We start from the raw sequence: 20651 nt of genomic DNA on the forward strand, positions 1-20651 counted from the left end.
CATCATACTGAAGCCACACCCACCCCATTGCCAGCAATGGCAAAACTGGCCCGATACATTGTGCGATGTCACGTGATGTCGCGAGTGACACCCCTGCTCTAGTAGAATCTATTTTTTCCAAAATCTGAGGCCGAGTTCTCACAAAGGGGAGATGTATTTGTTAATCTTCATTTGGGTAATATCATTTTAGATTGCAATTGAGTTGCATGATAGATTGTTCTACGAAGCATGTTAGAGAAGCTAGGTTGAGCCTGAGTTTGTCATAGATTGTTCTACAAAGCATGTTAGAGAAGCTAGGTTGAGCCTGAGTTTGAGATGTCTATAAAAATGTAAAGTGTATATTTGTACTTATTTAATATGATGCCTTGTTATCTGTTGAATTAGTGTTTCTTTCTATTCAGGGTAATGATGATGGGACAAGTCCCATGACAAAAGTTTTTATTGGCCTGGAAATGTATTCGTGCAATGGTCTGAGCCTTATGGACTTTTTACTTCCCAATTTGTCTCAGGTACATATATTTCTTCCTCCTCTTTCTCCTCCTCGTCCTTTTGTCATAACAGTAGTAGCAGTAGTAGCTTTTTATAAATTAGTTAGAAGGCCATATCAAACTCAAAACACAGTGGCACATCCAAAACAATCATTCTTCCTCGGTGTATTTATTGTGCCCACAAATAGAATAACCAACATTCATGTTAAATATATGAAAAAGAATTAAACTTCAGTTTCTCAGACTGCTATTTTACTGTGGTTCAAGTTAACTAAAGCTTTTTTGGAATACAAAGAATGAGGATGAAGGGTAGGGAAGAAAAATAGATCTGGGTGAAAAGAGCAAAAGATTCCAGTCAGATGACTAATGTGAATAGTACAATCAGACCATGGTTCTAATGAATGTTAGTATTGTCATAACCTTGGTCTGATTGTAGACCTATTCTCATACAGATAGGATAGTAGAAAAGAGATGTTTTCACTTTCTTCTTTCTTTTCTCTTCCATAAAGGGATTAATAGCAATCCCTTGGGTTTCCATGACTCAAAGGATCAAGAGAGTGGTTTTACATTTTATCAATATTTTGAACCTCTTCAAAAAAAACATACCGAAACTTTCCTTTTTTAAACCTAAAAACATTTTCTCCTCTTTAAAACTGGAATACAGTACAATTCAAAGGATATATTTTCCAAGTACTTACTTCGCTCATGTCTTAAATTTGTTTGGTTTATGGTAATTATACCCCATACCTATAAAAGATTGCTAATGACCTGCAACACAGATTCCCAAGCCAGAAGCACTTACTGTATCAATATCAATTTTTTTCCTGTGTCATTCTTTAGAAAAAGGTACAAGTTATTATTCTGAAACATTGTAGACTAGAGGTGCTGAATATTAATGTTATCAATTCATGAATACATATATATTTATATTTATCCACTTACTTGTAGTTGGTAAAAATGGCTCTGGAATGCAGTTGGTCAGACTCGCTTGTACAGCTTCAGACGCTGACCAGACTTATGCATTTTGCACATAATCTCCATGACCATGAGCTGGTGATAACTTGTTCTGAGAAGATTTTGGAATTAGGTAAAGTGCCATTTAACACAGATCCAAAGAAAAAGGGAATGTAAGTAGACAAGTTACTTTTAAATACTGAATTATAAAAAAAAACCTTGCATAATTCTTGCGAGAGGTGTGTGTGTGTGTGTGTGTGTGTGTGTGTATACAAATTTCATTTGTAAGTATAATTAAATAATGTGTCACTACCAGCATTGACTTGGATTAAGGCAGTTAGGTTTCAAGGAATCACGATCAGAATTCAAAGTTAGTATAAGAAACTTGAGTAAATATGGAGTCTGATTTGCCTTCCCTACCATGTTTGTGGTCATTGTCCTTTAACCCAACCTCCTGAACTGGGGATCCCATTGGAAAGAGTGGGACCATTTTTCATGTGATTTGGGGAGAATGGAGCAATTTTCACAACAAATTTGTGTTCTTATTCCCTCTTTTAAAATGCCTTCTTCCCCAAAAGAAGGAAGGATTGTGATATTCAGCTCAATCATTTCGCCTACCATATTTAGGTGATGTGAATTCAGGCTTCTTTTTAGAGTTCTAGAGGGCTAAATGGCTCTCCTAATTTGCCTAACGAGAGGTAAGAAAGGAGGAATTAATTTTCTCTGGTGATGGAGTTAGATGTAGAAACTAACTCTGAAATCTTATGTCTAATTACCAGCATCTTACTATTAGTTAGGATCTCCCTCAGCTGCAAAAGTTCTTTTCTCTGATCTCCATAGTGTTATTTTGATATTTTGCTCTTTAATATTATTTTGTGTGAAATATTTTGGAGCTTTGAATTAAATTTCTAGATGGAAAGCACCTCCAGATTTTTATAACTTTTAAAATTCACTTTTAATTCAAGAGGGCTTTTTATTCTGTTTATCACCTTAATCCATAGTGAATCTTTCCATTAAAATAGCAGTACTTCAGGAGGAAAACTGATTTCAGACTTTTTAAAAAAAGAAACAAATTAAATAGAGCAATACTGACCTCTAATGGATACAATTATTATACCATTATATTGATGTACAGTAATGTTAAAAGCAGTTTTTTGCCAGTTCCTTGTGCTACATACAGTAGTTGTGTAACTCTGCACTAGCGATATCTTAAAATGAAAGCAAGATTCAGACTAAAAGTCTGAGTTAGAAGGGACTATATAAATCATCAAGTACATCTTTCTGTTCAGTGCAGGAATCCAGTAAACCATTCCTGGCAACTGGCCATCCAGACTCTAAAAATCTTCATCAAGAAGGAGTGTATGATATCTCTGTTCTAGGCAGACTATTCCATTGTTTAATGTAATATTTTCAACTTCAGCCTGTTGGTTCTTACCAGTTGTTTTGTTTGTTTCAACAGAGAATACGTCCACATGTGACCACTTTTTAAAAATTTCCTCTCAGTCTTTTGCAAGCTAACTGTGCTTATCTTCCTTAACTATTCTTCATGGAATTTAATTTCAGATTCCTTATCATCCTTTAGTTGTCCTCTAAAGATGCTACAGTTTCTCCATGCTTCTTTTAAGATGCATAAGTGTGAAAAATGTTCATAAGTCACTTTTTTCAATGCCGTTGCAACTACAAATGATTACTGAACGAACTGTTGTAAGTCGAAGACTACCTGTAGTTGATCTGAGATTCTTTGTACGAAGAATTAGACAAAACAATTCAATCAGAATAGAGCTGGACGGGACCTTGGAGGTCTTCTAATCCAACCCCCTGCTCAAGCAGGACACTCTATACCATTTCAGACAAGTGACTGTCCAGTCGCTTCTTAAAAACTCCAGTGATGAAGCGCCCATAACTTCTGACCACAAGCTGTTCCACTGGTTAATTGTCCTCACTGCTAGGAAGTTTATCCTTAGTTCCAGATTGCTTCTCTCCTTGATTGATTTCCATCTGTTGTTTCTTGTCCTGCCTTCAGGTGCTTTGGTAAATAAGTTGACACCCCCCCTCTGCTTTGTGGCTGCCCCTCAAATGCTGGAATGCTGCTGTCATGTCACCCCTAGTCCTTCTTTTCTCTAGACTAGCCAAACCCAAATCCTGCAACTGTTCTTCATATATTTTAGTCTCCAGGCTTTTAATCATCTTAGTTGCTGTTCTTTGCCTGTGATGACATTAGCTGATAAAATGAGAAGTGGCTTTTAGTTCCAATAAGTAAAAAAAAACCTCTCCCCCTTTAGCTTGCCCAAATGGGAGAATGGAAAGCTTAGGTTGTCTGTTTCTCAATTCCTGCAGAGCAAAGCACTGCTCTGTTCTGGCAGGATCTTGAAAACTGAGTTATTAGTCAAAAGTTTGTTTTTGACTTCTTTATGTAGAAATGATTACAGTGCCAGACAAGAAATGCTGAGTATTGCTACTTGTACTCAAGGAAAGAGTATAATGGAAAACCTGGCTGGCAAAAAACATTTGCGAGTTATAGCATCAAAATCCTTTGTTGAAAGTGCAAGGTATGTTATGATCTTTTTTGGGAACATTTTTTTTTATTTTAATGAAATCTGAATATTAACACCAGCAAATGTATAAATTCCAGGCAAATAGCAACTGTGTATTGAACGCACTGAAATAAACTAATAAAATCAGAATTTTAGAATATAAACTTTTATTCTTTTTTTTCTTACTTTCTCTTTCTGTCTCTCAACCATTAGCAAGTTGCAGGGAAGATCTCATATTGAATTTTTAAAAAAATTAAAGGAAGAGCGCCATAAAATAAGGCCAAAGGCCAGATGTAGTTTGGCATCATTTAATGTCTGTTTCTGGATATTTAGTTTTAAAAAAACATTTAGTTTTTGTTTTGTTTTTTAAAGAGAGATCAATAGCTTTCTGAATTAGCTCTAGGCTTTATTTTTAGACTGATAGTAATAATCATTTCCACATTGTATTAATTTTAAAGAAACTGACATTTCTGCCTGCAGTAGTATCTAGCTAAGAGTCTGAGATAATCCTGGATGAAATTTTGTCTGTGGCTTTTGATAACTTTACTTTTCACTTTTAATAAAATATAAAGTTAGTCAAATGAAGATGAAATATAAAAATATTAAAAATTACATCTAAATCTAAAAATGTATTTAGGACATGTGACATGGATAAATTTTAATAGCTCTTTGGCAAGAGGACATAGTTTTTAAAAAGGCATTTTAAATAGAAAATATGAAAAAGTAACTGGCTTAGCCGATGCAAAGTTTCCAAAATTGTACATAATGCTCCCATTTCTTCTTTTTTTCCACAACAACCCTGTGAGGTAGGTTGGGCTGAGACCATGTGGTCGCCCAAAAACCACGCCATCAGCTTTCATGTCTAAAGGAAGACTAGAACTCACAATATCCTGGTTCCTAATCCAGCAGCTTAACCATCACACCAAACATTTTTATTTCAGGAAACAGACACAAACATAATAATGTTTATTGACAGGAAACATTTAGTTTCAGAAACCTTTGAAGTGCTATTGAAATAAAGCTGCAGTTCTGTGTAAGATAAATGGAGTGCAAGAGATACGTCACTCCATAAATTTTGAATGTGGGAAAATATAGCTAACATAACTTTTTTTAAAATATTATATTCACCTAAGGGAAAGTTACGAAATTAAGAACAGATGACATAAATAAGCATAACAGACTAATCTATAAGTATGTAGAATCTCCTGTTCTGAGAATATAAAATAATAATGGGAACTGATTGTAATTATGGAATACTTGATTCTTTGGGAAGAGCAATGTCACCTAATATTATTAAACATTTATTATGGTAATGAAAAAGAAAAAGAGAATGAAAGCTTTAGTGTTTGTGTTGATGTGTAAAACCTATAAATAATTTTGACAATTGTTGTCAACATCCAACAAACAGCAAGTTATGGGGAAAAACTAACAAATTGGCTTAATAAGCACATTATGCTTATTTACTTTGCTAATTTTTAAATAATCAGGATAATTAATAATTACTAACTTGTTAGAACAGCAGAAACATTAAAACATTAACCTTACAATTAATTCATTGGAGAATTTTGTTATTTTATTTTATACAGCAAATATTATGTGGGTGTATTCATAATTGTATATATATAATCTTGGGAGTTTTTTAATGAGTTAGTAGAAAATTATTTTAGAGGATAAAATCTCAGGAATGATTAAATTACTAAAAATTATCTCTGTTACATGGCTTTTCTTTCCAGATAGATAGATAGATAGATAGATAGATAGATAGATAGATAGATAGATAGATAGATAGATAGATAGATAGATAGATAGATAGATAGATAGATAGATAGATAGATAGATAGATAGATAGATAGATAGATAGATAGATAGATAGATAGATAGATAGATAGATAGATAGATAGATAGATAGATAGATAGATAGATAGATAAAAAGAGAAATCAAGAGATAAAACCTATCCATTGTTTTTATTAATGGATAAGCCCTTTAATTTAAAAAAATCAATGTCTTAATGTTGAAATATGTCCAAGAGGGTAGTTAATCAGAATCATTGCAATTGCATTATGTACTGCTTACAGCAGGCCTGTGGGTTTTATTTTATTTTTCCACTTTCTTAGATATGCAGGAGAAGCAGGAAATCTTAGCATTGCCATGGTAGCAGCCCGGCATTTCTGGAATGCATGCTTACCTTTCATTGGTTCTTCAGCAGACAGGCAGCATCTCAAAGCACCTACTGAAGTCATTCTCAAGAGCATCATTAAAGCATCAGAGGCCAAAAGTAAGCAGGTAAGGAATAGGACTTTCCTACCGGATTCGTGACTGATTTGACTTCCAATGCTCAAAACAGAGGTAAAACACGATGAGGAAAATAATAATGTACATCTTACACTGTAATGTAAAAAGGTAAATAAATAAATATAGTCGATAATAAATGATTATAAATAAATAATTGTTTTACATAATGAAATAACGAGTGAATATCTTTGGACAACCTGACTTTCACAGCACAATCGGCATTTTTGGAAAGGATTTCAAACCTCCTATGTCTCACTCTTCTTGATAGTTTGCTGTTTTCTGCCATTAGATAATACATCCTACTACTACTACTACTAATAAAGTTGGAAGGGACCTTGGAAGTCATCTAGTCCAGCCCCCTGCTCAGGCAAGAAACCCTATACCATTTCAGACAAATGGCTGTCCAGTCTCTTCTTAAAAACTTCCAGTGTTGGAGCATTCATAGCTTCTGGAAGCAGATTGTTCCACTGGTTAATTGTTCTAACTGTCAGGAAGTTTCTCCTTAGTTCTAGGTTGCTTCTCTCTTTGGATAGTTTCCACCCGTTGCTTCTTGTCCTGCCTTCAGGTGCTTAGCTTGACTCCCTCTACTTTGTGGCAGCCCCTGAGATACTGAAACACTGCTATCATGTCCCCCTTTGTCCTTCTCTTCGTTAAACTAGACATACCCAATTCCAGCAGCCTTTCCTTATATGCTTTAGCCTCCAGTCCCCTAATCATCTTTGTTGCTCTTCTCTGTACTCTTTCTAGAGTCTCAACATCTTTTTTACATCATGGTGACCAAAACTGGATGCAGTATTCCAAGTGTGGCCTTACCAAGGCATTGTAAAGTGGTACTGTCTTGGGTTTTTTCCCCCCATTTTTATTTTAAAACTTTATTTTGTTACAATCACAACATTATAATTCAAATGTCAATGACATCTTTTCTACTACAATCAGAACCTCTTTTTTTTTTTTTTTTTTTTTTAGGAAGCAGATAATATGTTACAGCTGCACCAGTGGCCTACAGTAGATTTTCAAAGCAGCAGCCCATCAGATGGGCATTTTTTTCTGGGTAAGTTTTTTACCATTTCATCTTTTTAAATATCCTCTCCCTCTTTATACTTGCTGATGATCTCTACCTGAATGGATTTTGTAAGATTTGAGATTTTGTGTTAATGTCTTTCAAAGGTGCTGAGGAAGATTTGACTTTAAGGACATTCTTGTATGTGTTACTGTTCCAAGCACATGCTGATAAAAATGATTGGGAGACAGGCCTTAAGGTTTTAGATGAAGCGGTTCAGATTCTCCCTCGCACAAAGCACAGACTGTAAGTCATTTGCATAGTTTGCAAAATATTTCAGTTAATATGCAATGCTATGGCTGTGGTTATCATAAGTAATTATGATAACCAGAATTAACCCAGGGAGAAACTTTCCACTTAGATGGTTGTCTTTTACCTCCAAGCCACAACTTTTAATAATAATAATCAGAATAGAGCTGGAAGGGACCTTGGAGGTCTTCTAGTCCAGCCCCCTGCTCAAGCAGGAGTCCCTATATCATTTCAGACAAGTGGCTGTCCAGTTGCTTCTTAAAAACCTCCAGTGATGAAGCACCCACAACGTCTGAAGGCCAGCTGTTCCACTGGTTAATTGTCCTCACTGTTAGGAAGTTTCTCCTTAATTCCAGGTTGCTTCTCTCCTTGATTAGTTTCCATCCGTTGTTTCTTTTTTTTATATAGTAAGAGAAATCTGATTTTCTTATTTATTTATTTGATGTCTATAGCCACCTATCTCAACAAATGCCCCTGGCAGCATATATCATTAAAAGTATTTAGAACAAAATAAATAAATATATATAGTTGTCAAGTAAAGCTATTGCTGTCAATGCTAATATAGCCAACAAAATGGAGCCTTAAAGACACTCATGGCTATAGGCCTGGGCACATAACCAGGTCTTCATACCTTACAAAAGGCCAATAAGGTCAGGGTCATCCTAATATCTGAAGGGAGAATCTTCTAGATGGCAGGGGCTTTGATGGAGAATTGACAGACACAATTCTTGGCTTAGGGACCAATCTACTATTCCTTCCCCAGTTCTGCTTTTTTTCCCCTCCAGTTTTTTTCTTCATTATGAAACATACAGTCTATAAATGTTCTAGTAACCCACTAACCAAAGGTGTTCCAATATTGCTTACTTAAGGTCTTCTAATTAACCCTATTCCTCGGGGACAGTGCCTAACCACCTGATATTTGAATGAAAGGAACAGTTCTTTGAAACCAGGATGCTTCCAGAACACTATTAATACCAATAAAGGAGAATATTTGTAGCTCATAGTTGAAATGAAAGTTGCTGTCTGAACTTGGTTGTTATCTAGCAGACATTTCATTACCCAAACTAGGTTACACCATCAGTGAGCACCAAGGACCCCCTCGTCCTATTAATAATTGCAAGTATATGGTGAAATACAAAAGACGTTCATTAGACACATGTGGCAGAAGATCATTAACAAGCATCACCAATTTCTAATGGTGAATTGCAGCAAGTGGCAGGCTGGAGACAGCTTGCACCAACTGGCAAGAGTCCTGGTTCTGAAATTTTGTGGTTGATGGTAGAGGGGAGCTTCAATGCCTTGCGCACAAATCAGCTCTTCCGCAGTTAATAGTGTTGGGTGGCAGCAGTGGGGCCAAAAGAGGTTGTCCTCAGCATGTAGCAGCACATCATTGGTTGCATTTAATAGTCACATATACATATTCCTATAAACACATTCCCACTTTATTTCCTTTTCACTCCAATATCTTGAAGTGAAAATGATTACTAATTGCATTTCAGCAAGCATTTGTAGCTCAACGGTTGCCTAAAATGTTCTACATTGCAATTTTTTCTACTGGGTTTGATGAAACAGCTCTTATTTTCCTCAATGTGGATATATTACTTAGTGCTAACATTAAATTCTACAAATGGGTACATTTGTAGGCAGCCTTTGTTAAGCTCTACCAGTAATAGCCTCCTCTGAATATTAAATTAGTTTGTATTCATCCCACTGTTGGAATTCCCCTGTGTGTAATCCTGAATGTAATATATTAAAATTTCTTATGTACTATTATGCTAAAGTTTGGATATGAATGAACTTCATTCCATCATGGAGGTAAATATTCCTGCAACTCAAATAGTGCTTTCTGACTTCAAAATACTTTATAAAAAAGTTTTGAAATAACCATTTTGTCAGCTTATTAAGTCATTCATAAATACTGACGAAATAAATTTTTCCTTCATAGCCCAATTTTTAAGCATATGGTCATGGTAAAGGCAAGACTAGGACGTAATTATATAATGGAAATTCAGAAATTCCGTGATGAAACTGAGGATTACATGTCAGATATGTGGCATCGTTTGGCATCTGTCTCCTTTGATATTGTGGGACAATTGTCTTGCTACCAAAATGCAATTGAAGTTTTACAGGTTCGTACGTATCTTCTTTTTAAAAGATGCTATTAGTTTGCAGTTCTTGATGAAAAATTAATATCTGACAATGGTAGTAAGAATATAAGCTTTATGTAATTCCTAATTCTTGTTTTGGATCTTCCTTTCGAGAAGATTAGTAGTCTTTTGTGATTCTCCACCTAAACATCTGGGGAGACCTAAGACTGAATTAATATGGTTAAGGATTTTCAGTATATTTCTGGCTTTAAGTAGCTGTCCTTGAGACACCTTTGGCGTACCAGATGTTAGAGGCATCTGAAACACAAAGTTCAAGTGAATGATGTAAATTTCAATTTTGAAATGTTGCTTTTGGTATTTATCATGTCATTCATAGTTTTCCCTTCCTCCAAATTCCTAGTACTATCTCTGAATTGAAAAAAAATGGATGTGTCTTCTAGAGATATATCAAAGTTAGGCTTATACCCCTGTTGCTACATAACTTAATCAAGGCTTTTGGTCCTGACAGGTGTAGAAAATGCCTCCTTTTTCCCCAGTATTTCCTTAGAGCAACCAATAATCTGCAGACGGTTAGGCTAGACTCTCTGATCTGAAATTGTACTTTCCTAAAAGCAATGTAGGCTTTTGTATATTTATATTACCTTGTTTTCCTCTGAATGGGAATGTGTATCAAGCACTAGTCTAAATATGTGCTCATTGTTTTTATGTAGAAAAAGGAATCTGAATTAAAGAAAGTGGATAATATCTTAGGATTTGCAGAATGGCTGTATTGCAAGCAGTTTCCTCTTAGTGAGGCTATTAAACACCTGGAATGGGCAATAAATATGTTATTGTATCTCAGACCTCTCCAAAAAAGCCCTGAGGAAGAAGGTACGTTTTTCTAGTTATGTTCCAAAAATAGCTGTGTTTATTTTAGCATTGGGGGTGTAGTGTGATATAATATTTTTTTTCCTTTGACATTAAAAAACATTTAGATTTTTTCCTGTGGTCTTCTACAGATGATATTTTCCTCTTTTTCATTTAAACCAAATATTGTTTTATGCCTTAATGATTTTTTAAATTAAGTGTGAGGAAGATAAAATTAATGCTTGAGACTTTGGGGACTATCCAGGAGCTATTATTCAGCTACACATGGAACTTACGAGTTATACAAAACATGTCTGTTACATAAAATGTAAACAATGTGTTTATATTGTTATATAAAACATTTTCAACAATATTGACTGATTCTTCATATTTTCTTTGTAGAATTAAGAAACCAAATTAGTATTGGAGAATTAAGAAGCATAAAACAGTTAGAAGCTTTATTTAGAGCTTATACAATAATGGCAGTCATTTCTGGCCATGGTTCAACTTTTTATGAGCAATACTGTTTGATGGCGTATGCTTTTGTGATTCGCATGTGGCAGGTGAGATAAGAACATGGTAACTAGAAGGCTGCTAAATGCATAGTACAAGTCTATTAGGTTTTTTTTTAATGAGCAATGGCTTGAATTCAAAGCACTTACCGCAATCACGTTGATCTTCCAAAAAGAATTATTGTAGCTTTTAATGAAGATAAGTTATATGCAAGTGATTTCTTGATACACTTGAATGTCAAGTTTGTTCCAAAAACTTGTTCAAAAGAAATTCCCCCTTGTATAGAATTATAGAATCTGTAATGCTATTAGTCTGAACAGAAATGTATCTCATTTTCTGCTGTGTGCTGATAGTATAACAACATTTAATTGGAAACAAAATTAATCTATTTCTTTGATATTTTTATAAGTTCAATTATATTCCACACAAAACTATTTACAGTGAATCAGGCATCTTGTCAAGGTTAAGGCAATGAAGCTTTCAGAATCTCTGTCTAAGCATGTTTTATAGAAAAAAGTGCAACCTGAATTGGAATATATCAAAATGAATAAATCAGCACAAATGTAACAATATATATTAGCAGGAAAGTGGTAGATCACTTATTACTTTACAAGCCTTATTGGCACATCCCAACCAAGAAAGTAAAACAGTCATAGTTTACAGGTTTTTTAGCCAATGTATTTTTTGATGCTCTGCTCTTCATAGAAACCAATGTTCCCCCACCATTTTAAGAAAAGATTTTTTTTTTCAAAAGTTGCCCCTTAAAAGTAGTAAAAATTTAGGGATACAAAGTAGATCAGACTATTTGTTGGCTCAATTAAGTTTTTAAAAAAGAAGTTTACTTTTCTAGGAATTTTATTAAGCTAGCTTATATTATGATACATGACATTAACTTTTATGTATAGAAACTTTTTTGTACAGAAAATAAAGGCAATCTGTAAAAAAAGACTTTATTTTTAGTAATATTATGTTTTATTTGTCATAACAGAAATTCAACATTTAATTGAATTAAGAATTGTACTTCTTGGATTTTTTTTCTTCCCAAAAGCAAGTGTAATTATTTTTCAGATGTCATTCACAACAGCAGGATTGCTTTTAAAGACCAAAGTTTCACCAGCCCAATCAACAACTCCAAAGTCAAAAGATAAAAAAGATGCAAAAAAGGTAAGGCACTCAAAAGCTGACGTCTTCATATCCAAACATTTCCTCCCATCATTGGGGGGGGGGAACAATCACACATATGCCATAATGCAGACATGTCAAACTCGCAACGTCACGTGACATCGCATGACGTATCGGAGCTTTTTCACTGTTGCCGGCAATGGGGTGGGCGCGGCTCCGGTATTTTATTTTATTTTATTTTTTTATTATTAAACTTATATGCCGCCCTTCTCCCAACAGGACTCAGGGCGGCTTACAGCATATTAAAACAATACAAACACTATCCCCAATAAAAACCAATTAAAAACAAATATTTAACCGCTGTGTTAATTAAAATTCTAATTAAAATTGTCCCTATTTAAAATTCTCCCTAGGCCAGACCCGCTTGCTGAAAAAGCCATGTCTTGAGGGCGCGGTGAAAAGATAGGAGATCCGGAATCGTCCGGATCTCNGAAGGCCACTGGTAACCAGTGCAGCTCGCGCAGCAGCGGTGTTACGTGGGAGCGACGAGTCCCTCCCAACACCGCCCGCGCGGCCGCATTCTGGACCAGTTGAAGCCTCCGGATGCTCCTCACAGGGAGCCCCATGTATAGAGCATTACAGTAGTCCAGGCGGGAGGTGACGAGAGCATGAGTGACTGTGCGCAGAGCGGGCCGGCAGTTTGACACCCCTGCCATAATGTCAATGACATAGCAAACAGATATGACACAATTTCATAATTATGTTACGGTTGTGATGACATCATGAAGCATATGGCTTGTTAAAAATACTGCCATGTTCCATCAATGTTACTTTATTAAGTAAGGGTACTGTTAATACTTCTAATCCATGGATAGAGAACATCTGGATTTTCAGATTTGTTGGTCTACCAGCATGTATCAACATCAATTAGCAGAGGGGGTGCTCAGGACCATAAGGGTGATAATGTAATAATATCTAGAGAGGCTAAACCTTGACACCTCTGTTACTACCTTTCTATCTGAGAATATATTAGTAGGGAAATGAATGCTTTTTACTTGGAAACAAATATATACATCACACAAATACTGCCACATATCTTTAAATTGTCAAAACATTCATGAGTGTAATGATCACAATTTCTGTAGCAGTGATTATTTATAAGACAAGGTGAGAGGGATGCATTCACAGAATCTTATTTGTGTAGACACATCTGTCTAAAATTAAACTGATAACTGATTGTCACTTTCCTGCTGTTTTTAAGCATATTTTAATTTGTGGTGCATACAATAATTGTTTTATAATTCCTTATTTTGTTGCTATTCATAATATTGTAAGTATTGGCAGAGGGATGGGTGGCATAGAAATTTAATAAATAAACAGTGGCTCTTTCCTTCCTTATTATAATTAGACTGAATGATAAAATGTTATCTCCTTCCCAAATTTGTTCCCAAATTTGGAGTCTATCTGTTGAAGAAACAAGACAGTGAACAACGTCATTTTCACATATCTGAAATATTATAGTGTTTTTTTAATTATTATTTCTGCTTGGAAGTCCAAGACTAAACCCATGAGAAGATCTGAGATCTGTTTGAAGGGAAAAAAATATTAGGACTGAATGTATTATTACAGAAATATCGATCATTATTTCTTTTTTTCCCCTAAAGCCTGATCCTACTCAGGGTTCACCTACAAGCCCTCCTAAAAAAGATAAAGAGAAATCCCCAAAAGATGCAAAAAAGGTACATTTCCTTTAGTGCATGTATTTTGATTTCATTTATGTTAACAAAAAGGAAACTTTATTAAAAATAAATAGTCCAATTTTCAGATACACTCAGCCAGTAAAGAGAAGGTGAAAAGGAAGGGGCCAATTGATGTCTTGCCTGGAAATGTGGAGGAATGGGCTAACTATGAGTGTCCTGATGAGATGAGAGAAGCCTTTAAACAGGACTCAAGTGGCTGTACTGTGAACAGAGAAACCATTTTAGCACCTGTGAGTAATGTCTTGAATAGACCATAATTGAAATTATCTATTCCTCTCACTTTTTTACTTCCAGCTGTGACTTGTTTCTGGCTTCTTTTCTTCATTATTATTACATATTGAAATTACAGGTAGTCCTTGTACAGTTCTTAACAACCCTAATTAGAACTAATAACTACATCACTAAGTAAAGCATTCATTAAGTAGGAATCACTTGACCATGACTCCTTTTAGGTTGAACAGAAATAAGACTAATAATTTTTAGCTTTTTGCTTGCCTCCTAACTGTGCCCATGCTCTTTGGAAGGCTTGAAAGCCTGATTGCTGTTTTGTACACATTGAAAACAATGCAATTGTGCTGGTAGTCAAGGGACTGTAAGCCAGGCATTCTTTATAAACAGCTTATGGTACTCACTTGAAATCTCTTCCTTTCCAATCTCTCCACTCTCTGGAAGGGGGAAGCAATTTCTATAGGCAATGTCTCCTTTGCCTGACTCCTTCATGCCTTTCCTCATAGAGCAGAGAGATCGAAGAGAAAGAGATTTCAAAAGAGTACTGTAAATTGTTTGAGTAGAGTACCCAGCTGTCAGCCCCAGGGCAGCTAGTGTGATTGCATTGCTATTGATGTATAGAAGAGCAAACAGTTTACTTTCTTGCAATCCCTTTCTCTCCAATCAATCTGTTCAGCAAGGGGAATAAAAAAAGAATAAAAATATAGGCACAGGATAACTACTGTCCGTATTAGCGATGGGAGATTTATTTCAGAGGGCTTTTTTGAAGAATTGAAAATGTACACGAGAGACAAGTATTGTCATCATAGTAAACTTGTTTGTCATGTATTCTTTTAATTTTAGACACGCACCTTGTATTACTTAGACCGTTTATTTAAGGAACTACAGTCAATGTTATGTACTCATATGACTCTTCCACTTTTTCACTTGGCTGAAATCATTGCTCATGATGTTGTTGAAAGCAAAAGTCTGTCAAATCTCTACCATCTCAGGTTTGTATTCATTACTTTTTAGTCAATGTGAAACATTTCAATATCCTTTCTGCCCACTGATAAATTTATGTTTGGGTTGTTGTTTTTTATGGTGGAACATCTCAGCTCATGCTACATTTTTCATTCCTCCAGAGCCCCTTAGATTATATTGCATGCCAATAGAATATTTCTGTAAGTTTGAAGAGATTGGAATTGGAATATCTGTCCCCAGAAGTATTTGTTTAGAAACATTTATATTGAATATATACTCAGTATATATACTCATTTTGATTGTTTATGACAGTCATCGCTCTGTAGGACCAGAAGCTATTTCAAAATAGCAATAGCAATAGCACTTAGACTTATATACCCTTCACAGTGCTTTACAGCTCTCTCTAAGCGGTTTACAGAGTCAGCATACTGTATTGCCCCCAACAATCTGGGTCCTCACTTTACTGACCTTGGAAGGATGGAAGACTGAGTCAACCTTGAGCCGATAAGAATCGAACTGCTGGCAGTTGGCAGAATTAGACTGCAATACTGCATTCTAACCACTGCACCATGGTTCTTGATACAGGTTGTCTTTTATGCATCTAAGACAATCCTACAGAAATTTCTCGGTTCATGGTGCTCCTAGCAGTTTTCAAACTGGCTTGCAGTGACTGACTAGCTGTTCCCTTTTTAAGTAGTAAGTTTCCTGCAGCTATAGTTTATCAACTAGAAATAAACCGCTTTGAAAATAGTGGGAATAAACATGTATTGTATAGGGTTGTTCTGTAAGCCAATTGTATGTGAAACGAAGGATAAAAACTAAATTTATGGAATATCTATGTGAAATGAAAGAAGTTCTTTTTTTATTCTTTATCATTTTAATGTGGAATTTTTAAAGAGACTCCAGGTTGCATGAAACATACAGCTTATTGAACATTTACAGAAAACAAATAACGAGATAGCTGTGTATAGAGTACAATACAATGCAAATAGTCCTCGACTTATGACAATTGGAACCGGAACTTCTGTTGCTAAATGATGGAGTCATTAAGCGCATCACAACTGATTTTATTACCTATTTTGCTGCAGTCCTTAAGGAAATCATGCTGTCATTAAGCAAGTTGTTAATTCACAGAGTTGTTGAGCAGGGTCAGTTTCCCCTATTGAAACTTTGCTTGTTTGAAGCCCCCTGGAAAAGTCACAAATGGCGATCAGATGACTCCAGGATGCTGCAGTTGTCATAAATACATGCTGGTCACCAAGTGCTTGAATTTTGATCATGTGACCACGGGTACTACAACAGTACGTCAGTATAAGATCTTTTTTTCAGTGCTTTGAACAATCATTAAATGAATGGTCATAATCTGACCATAATTTAATAGTCATAATAGCTGTAGATAAAACAAAATTCAAATTTAGTTTATTTTTCCTTATATAGTGAATAGATTGATATGAGGACAGAGGTTATTCCTGTACCAATTTTCTTCCTGGAAAATACTTTTTTTCAAGTACAGTACCAGCAAATACTTATTGGACCAATTCCAGCTTAGAATTAAATCTGCAGAAGCATCTTGGCTCTCTTTTTCTCCTTCACATTACACCTTGTTCCTTTTCTCTTAGTGTCTTAATTCAGATTTTTAAAAGGCAAAGCATTTCTTCAGCTGAAGAACACAGCAGCTGAGGGAATCTCTTCCTGCCGATGTGAGCAATAGCATGTCTCCTTCTGGAAGGTTCTTGGGAATTTTGTGTATGCCCTCTCTTTCATGCTGGGGAAGCAAATGTCAATTTTGTGAATTTACAACATAGCTTGATTTAAAAAGAAACTTAAAATATTGCACTGGATGATATCAGAGATTAATCTTGTGGGTTTCTTCCAACACAAGAGAATTGAAAAGTAGCCTCAGCATATTTAAAAGATTTAACTTGCTCTAGATATTCATATTTGTTGGCCATTATTTCGGACCTGCATCCAGTTATCATCCTGATTTTTTTTATTAGAAGTAATAATCAGCAGGCCATAGAGAAGAGTGTTAAATTCTTCCAGAGCTTTTCACTAGGAATCAAATCAAACCCTGATTTAAGATCCAAAATTAAGCACTAAGTTTCCTGGAAGGATAGGGAGCTATTAATTTATTTCACTTTACTATGTTAGTCTAAAACTGATCCATTTGAACCCTACTTGCTCCTTTGACAAAATATTTTCCTGAATTAGTTCATCTAATAGTTTCTAATGCAAACAATGTAACTGTAATTTACTGATCGTACTTTGTAAATTGATCGAATGATCATTGATTGGATTAAATCCATTCTGGGTTTTTTTTTAAAAAAATAGTTGCAATAATAGATCAGCCGAGTCCTCGGGGATCTGAAAGAAGCAGTCTAGAAAAGTGAATAAGGTCACCAAAGTTGGGGCTTACCAATCAATGTTAATTTTCAGTAGTCCAGTAGAATCATATATTCCCAGGTGGCCTTTCCATTTTTCAATTGCAAGATTAATTTAGAAATGTCAAAGGAGGATATTAGTGGCTGGCCATGAATACATTCTTGACTTAATTCAAAGATCAATATATTAGCTGAGTCATCACCAAAAAATAGTTCAATAAATGCTTTTTCCAGACAGATAGTGGGAGTGTTTCCTCTATAATAGGTAGCTTTTAGGGGTTAGCCATAGGGTAGCCCTCAAAGGATTCAGCTATAAATTGCCAGAAAGCCACAGAGCTTTGCTTTTTTAATGATTTGAATTAATCACTGCCAACTATATTATTGTGTTTCCTACTTTGTTTTATACACACACATATGCAGATACAGATATATTTCTCAGGCTTAATATAATTAAATTGGCTTTGATCCTGACATAATCATAAGTTAGCTTTTACAATAGTCCTATTGATACTGCTTTGGAGAATGAAACACTATCATAGGCTGGATATTAACAATTGATTCTTGATATATGTGTATACCTTCTCATGACTGTTCTTATCCACATTCATTTAATGAACGACCACTCAAAGTTGCAATGGCACTGAATGAGTGGTATTTATGATGGGTCCTCAAAGTTCTGACCATACCATCACCACTAAGGTCATGTGATTGTGATTGTGATGCTTGACAACCAGATTACATACCTTCCCCCACCCAGTAGCAGCCATCCCTGTTCACCACAACAGGCACTTACCTGCTCGCCACCCTGCTGGTGAGCCTCCTGGAACTTGTGATTTTCTGCTGGCTTCCCCGTTGACCTTGCTTGTTGGAAACCAGTAGGAAGTTCCAAGGTGGTCTCCACTTAACAACCCATGATCCTCACTTAGCAAAGCAACAGGAATTGTGAGGATTGCCATCACTAAGTGATGCTGTTATGTGACATCACACTTTATGACCACACTGCTAGCAACAGAAATTCAGGTCCCCAATTACTGTAATTAAATGAGGATTACCTGTACTGGGGACAAGCCACTATAATTAGATATAAAGTTAATTCTGATAATATAGTAAAGAAAATTCTTACACTGACCTTGCAATGCAGAAAAAAAAATTGTTAGGATACAATAACTATTTTGTGGTGGAAAAACATGCTATTGTGATGACTCCCATGGATGATTCCACAGATACCTCTCTAGACGTTAGCTTGTGGGAGGATGAACCGGTTCTTGGCATGTCAGGAGCTGAGTTAATTGATGGCTCCAAGCAGCCGTCTGGAAGGGATTTGGCTGACACTCCAGTTGGGGAAAGCATGCAGTTGCAGATGATTAGTGAGGAGGAGGAACAGCTGCCTTCTGCATCTGATCCAAGAACATGTAGGGCAGAAAAAAGGCAGGAGCAGAGAAGGTCAGCCAGACTACTCGAGAAGAAAAAGCCTCACCCTTCTTGATGGGCTGCATCAGAAGCTGGATATTTAGCACAGCAGACAGAGGGAGGTGTTGCTGGGAACAAAGTGTTTGTTTCCTAGCTATGTGTTTTCTGGTTGTTGTGATTCCTGCCTAGCTTTGGATTGACACCATGCCTTGACTTCTGTTTTCTGGTTATTGTGATTACTGCCTAGTTTTGGATTGACACCGTGCCTTGACCTGAATTGTGCCTTGGAAACTCTGGATTTTTCTTGACTCCTGAGCTCTATTGTGTTTTGGATTTAAGTTTGCCTGGTGGATTTATTTTGTTTGAGAAACTTTCAAGGGTTTTGTGGACTCTTTGGCCATTGCTCTGTAGATTAACATTGGTCTGCTCATGGCTGGACTTTATTGGGACAGTTCTGGGGGGTTTGGTGAAAGGAATTGCTGGGGAATGTTAATAAATTCATAAACTAGAGGTCGCCAACCTATGGGCTGTAGCCCACTTCTGGGCCATGGCCTCTTGGCCACCGGGCCGCATGAGTGGCTGGCCAGTGCATGTGCGTGTGCTCACCCTTTCTTGTGCTGGCGCTAGCCAAGCTGCGAGCTTCATTCCGGTTGTAGCCGAGCTGTGAGCCTAACACTGGAGCTAGCCAAGCCATGACCTACGCACTGGCGCTAGCCAAGCCACGAGTCTCATGCCGGCACTAGCTGTGAGCCGGCACTAGCATGCATGCTCGCAGCCCCGTTTGCGTGCACATGTGCACAGCCACATTAGCATGCGTGCGCATGCGTGCATAAAGGTGCCTGCTCCTCCCTTTCCTACTTGTTCGCCAACACAGAAAGGTTGGGGCCTTGCATTAAACCACAGTTACATGTGTGTGTGTGAGTGAGTGAGAGAGGTAGCTATCAAAACAATGTGATCACTAAGAAAGGTGACCTTACTTATCAAGTTATTTCAGACCACAACATAACCAATGCAGTAATACTTACTCTGGCTCTTTAGTCCCCATTCTGATTCCTATCAACCACTTCATGTATAGAATTTGATCAAGCTTTTTAGAAAAATGAGTTAATTACTACCTGTGAAAACTGATACCCTTAGACCAACGATGGCAACATAATCTGTATAGCAATGGCAATTGAAGTGATTAATTGAGGCACTTATTCTAGTGTTGAAATTGCCCAGAAGTATGATTACAGTCCTAGGATGTATGATTGCACTATATTCAGGCTTATCACAGATATAATTTACTTGAAATAGCAACACTTGTAGGTAAGCATTTATCACCAAATAGCTTCATTCTAACTACAAAATTTTGGCCATCTCAAGCAAGTTGCATAAGATAAACTTACTTCTTAATCCCCAAACTTTATTTGAGAGGAGAACAGCAAGATCTTTCCACACCTGACTTTATTGTGGAACAAATAATGTTTGAGATTAGGGTCTCCTAAGTAATACATTGGTTTTTATATATGCCAAACATATTCCTTCACAAACTATAGTATAGTTTATTTATTTATTTATTTATTTATTTGATTTGTATCCCGCCCTTCTCCTTACCGGACTCAGGGCGGCTGACAGCCTTATAAAACCAATATTACAGTAAATACCAATTTAAAACCAGATTAAAAGGAAATATTTGCAATGGCCTAATAATTAAAATTTCCCTTAAAAACCCCACTAAAATTCCCTAGGCCAATCCCGCT

At 36.2% G+C, this 20651-nt stretch overlaps 1 protein-coding gene across 1 annotated transcript in view; it reads left to right on the forward strand.

The window, feature by feature from the left end:
• The window catches only part of CFAP46 (cilia and flagella associated protein 46), a 121364-nt gene that overhangs the window by 40722 nt on the left and 59991 nt on the right, over positions 1–20651 (forward strand). Inside the window, exons 22-34 of the mRNA XM_029283739.1 lie at positions 402–509; positions 1437–1615; positions 3860–3991; positions 6092–6260; positions 7236–7320; positions 7437–7575; positions 9524–9707; positions 10397–10556; positions 10935–11095; positions 12114–12209; positions 13832–13906; positions 13993–14157; positions 14999–15147. Coding sequence (XP_029139572.1) covers positions 402–509; positions 1437–1615; positions 3860–3991; positions 6092–6260; positions 7236–7320; positions 7437–7575; positions 9524–9707; positions 10397–10556; positions 10935–11095; positions 12114–12209; positions 13832–13906; positions 13993–14157; positions 14999–15147 — 1802 coding nt within the window. The remainder of the gene's footprint in view (positions 1–401; positions 510–1436; positions 1616–3859; positions 3992–6091; positions 6261–7235; positions 7321–7436; positions 7576–9523; positions 9708–10396; positions 10557–10934; positions 11096–12113; positions 12210–13831; positions 13907–13992; positions 14158–14998; positions 15148–20651) is intronic.

This window comes from Protobothrops mucrosquamatus, unplaced genomic scaffold (genome assembly GCF_001527695.2).
Source record: "Protobothrops mucrosquamatus isolate PMUCROS unplaced genomic scaffold, P.Mucros_1.0 scaffold209, whole genome shotgun sequence".
In the NCBI taxonomy this organism is placed as follows: Eukaryota; Metazoa; Chordata; class Lepidosauria; order Squamata; family Viperidae; genus Protobothrops; species Protobothrops mucrosquamatus.